The sequence below is a fragment of the Buceros rhinoceros genome, unplaced genomic scaffold (assembly GCF_000710305.1).
Source record: "Buceros rhinoceros silvestris isolate BGI_N320 unplaced genomic scaffold, ASM71030v1 scaffold28524, whole genome shotgun sequence".
In the NCBI taxonomy this organism is placed as follows: domain Eukaryota; kingdom Metazoa; phylum Chordata; class Aves; order Bucerotiformes; family Bucerotidae; genus Buceros; species Buceros rhinoceros.
This window is the reverse complement of record NW_010406959.1, coordinates 3,238-3,828: the sequence shown is the minus strand read 5'-3', so window position 1 is coordinate 3,828 and position 591 is coordinate 3,238. Positions and strand designations below refer to the sequence as shown.

The 591-nt window shown below is 59.2% G+C and overlaps 1 protein-coding gene across 1 annotated transcript in view; it reads left to right on the top strand.

Moving 5' to 3' along the window:
• LOC104491846 (pleckstrin homology domain-containing family G member 4B-like) overlaps nt 1-591 on the top strand; it is a gene marked incomplete at its 3' end in the record, with an annotated part of 5,724 nt that overhangs the window by 2,346 nt on the left and 2,787 nt on the right. The window contains exon 2 of the mRNA XM_010134321.1: nt 221-470. Within this exon, the coding sequence (XP_010132623.1) occupies nt 221-470 (250 nt within the window). The remainder of the gene's footprint in view (nt 1-220; nt 471-591) is intronic.

Sequence of the window (591 nt, the reverse complement as noted above, 5' to 3'; positions counted from 1 at the left end):
AGCCAACCTGTAGCTTGTCCTAAGCTTACAGAGCTTCTTGGATCGGCCACGAGCTTTGTCAGAGCTGCTGCAGTCAGCTGTGAATCTGAGCTTGGATGGTGCTCGAGGGATCATCTTGTCTGCGGTGGGTCTCAGGCAGAGCTTCTCTAGGGACAGCCCAGTGCTCTCTGCCCGCCACAGCCCCGCTGGGTCTCTTCAGGCTAAGTGTTTCCTGTTGCAGCAAGCTGCGGCACATCATCGACGAGATGGTGACCACGGAGCGGGAGTATGTCAGGTCGCTTTGCTACATCATCGATAGCTACTTCCCTGAGATGGAGCGTCTCGACCTCCCCCAGGACCTGCGTGGCAAACGCAGCGTCATCTTTGGGAACCTGGAGAAACTCTACGACTTCCACAGCCAGTATTTCCTGCGAGAGCTCGAGAGCTGCTGCAACCACCCGCTGCGGGTCAGCCACTGCTTCCTCCGACACGTAAGGCATCAGCACCTTCCCCCTGGGGCCGGGCTCCTCCGGACCCGTGCTTGGCTCCTCTGCCCAGCGGAGCTTGTGCATTTGGCTGCCCACCTGTGTGTGGCTCTTTGGGAGCGGGTTT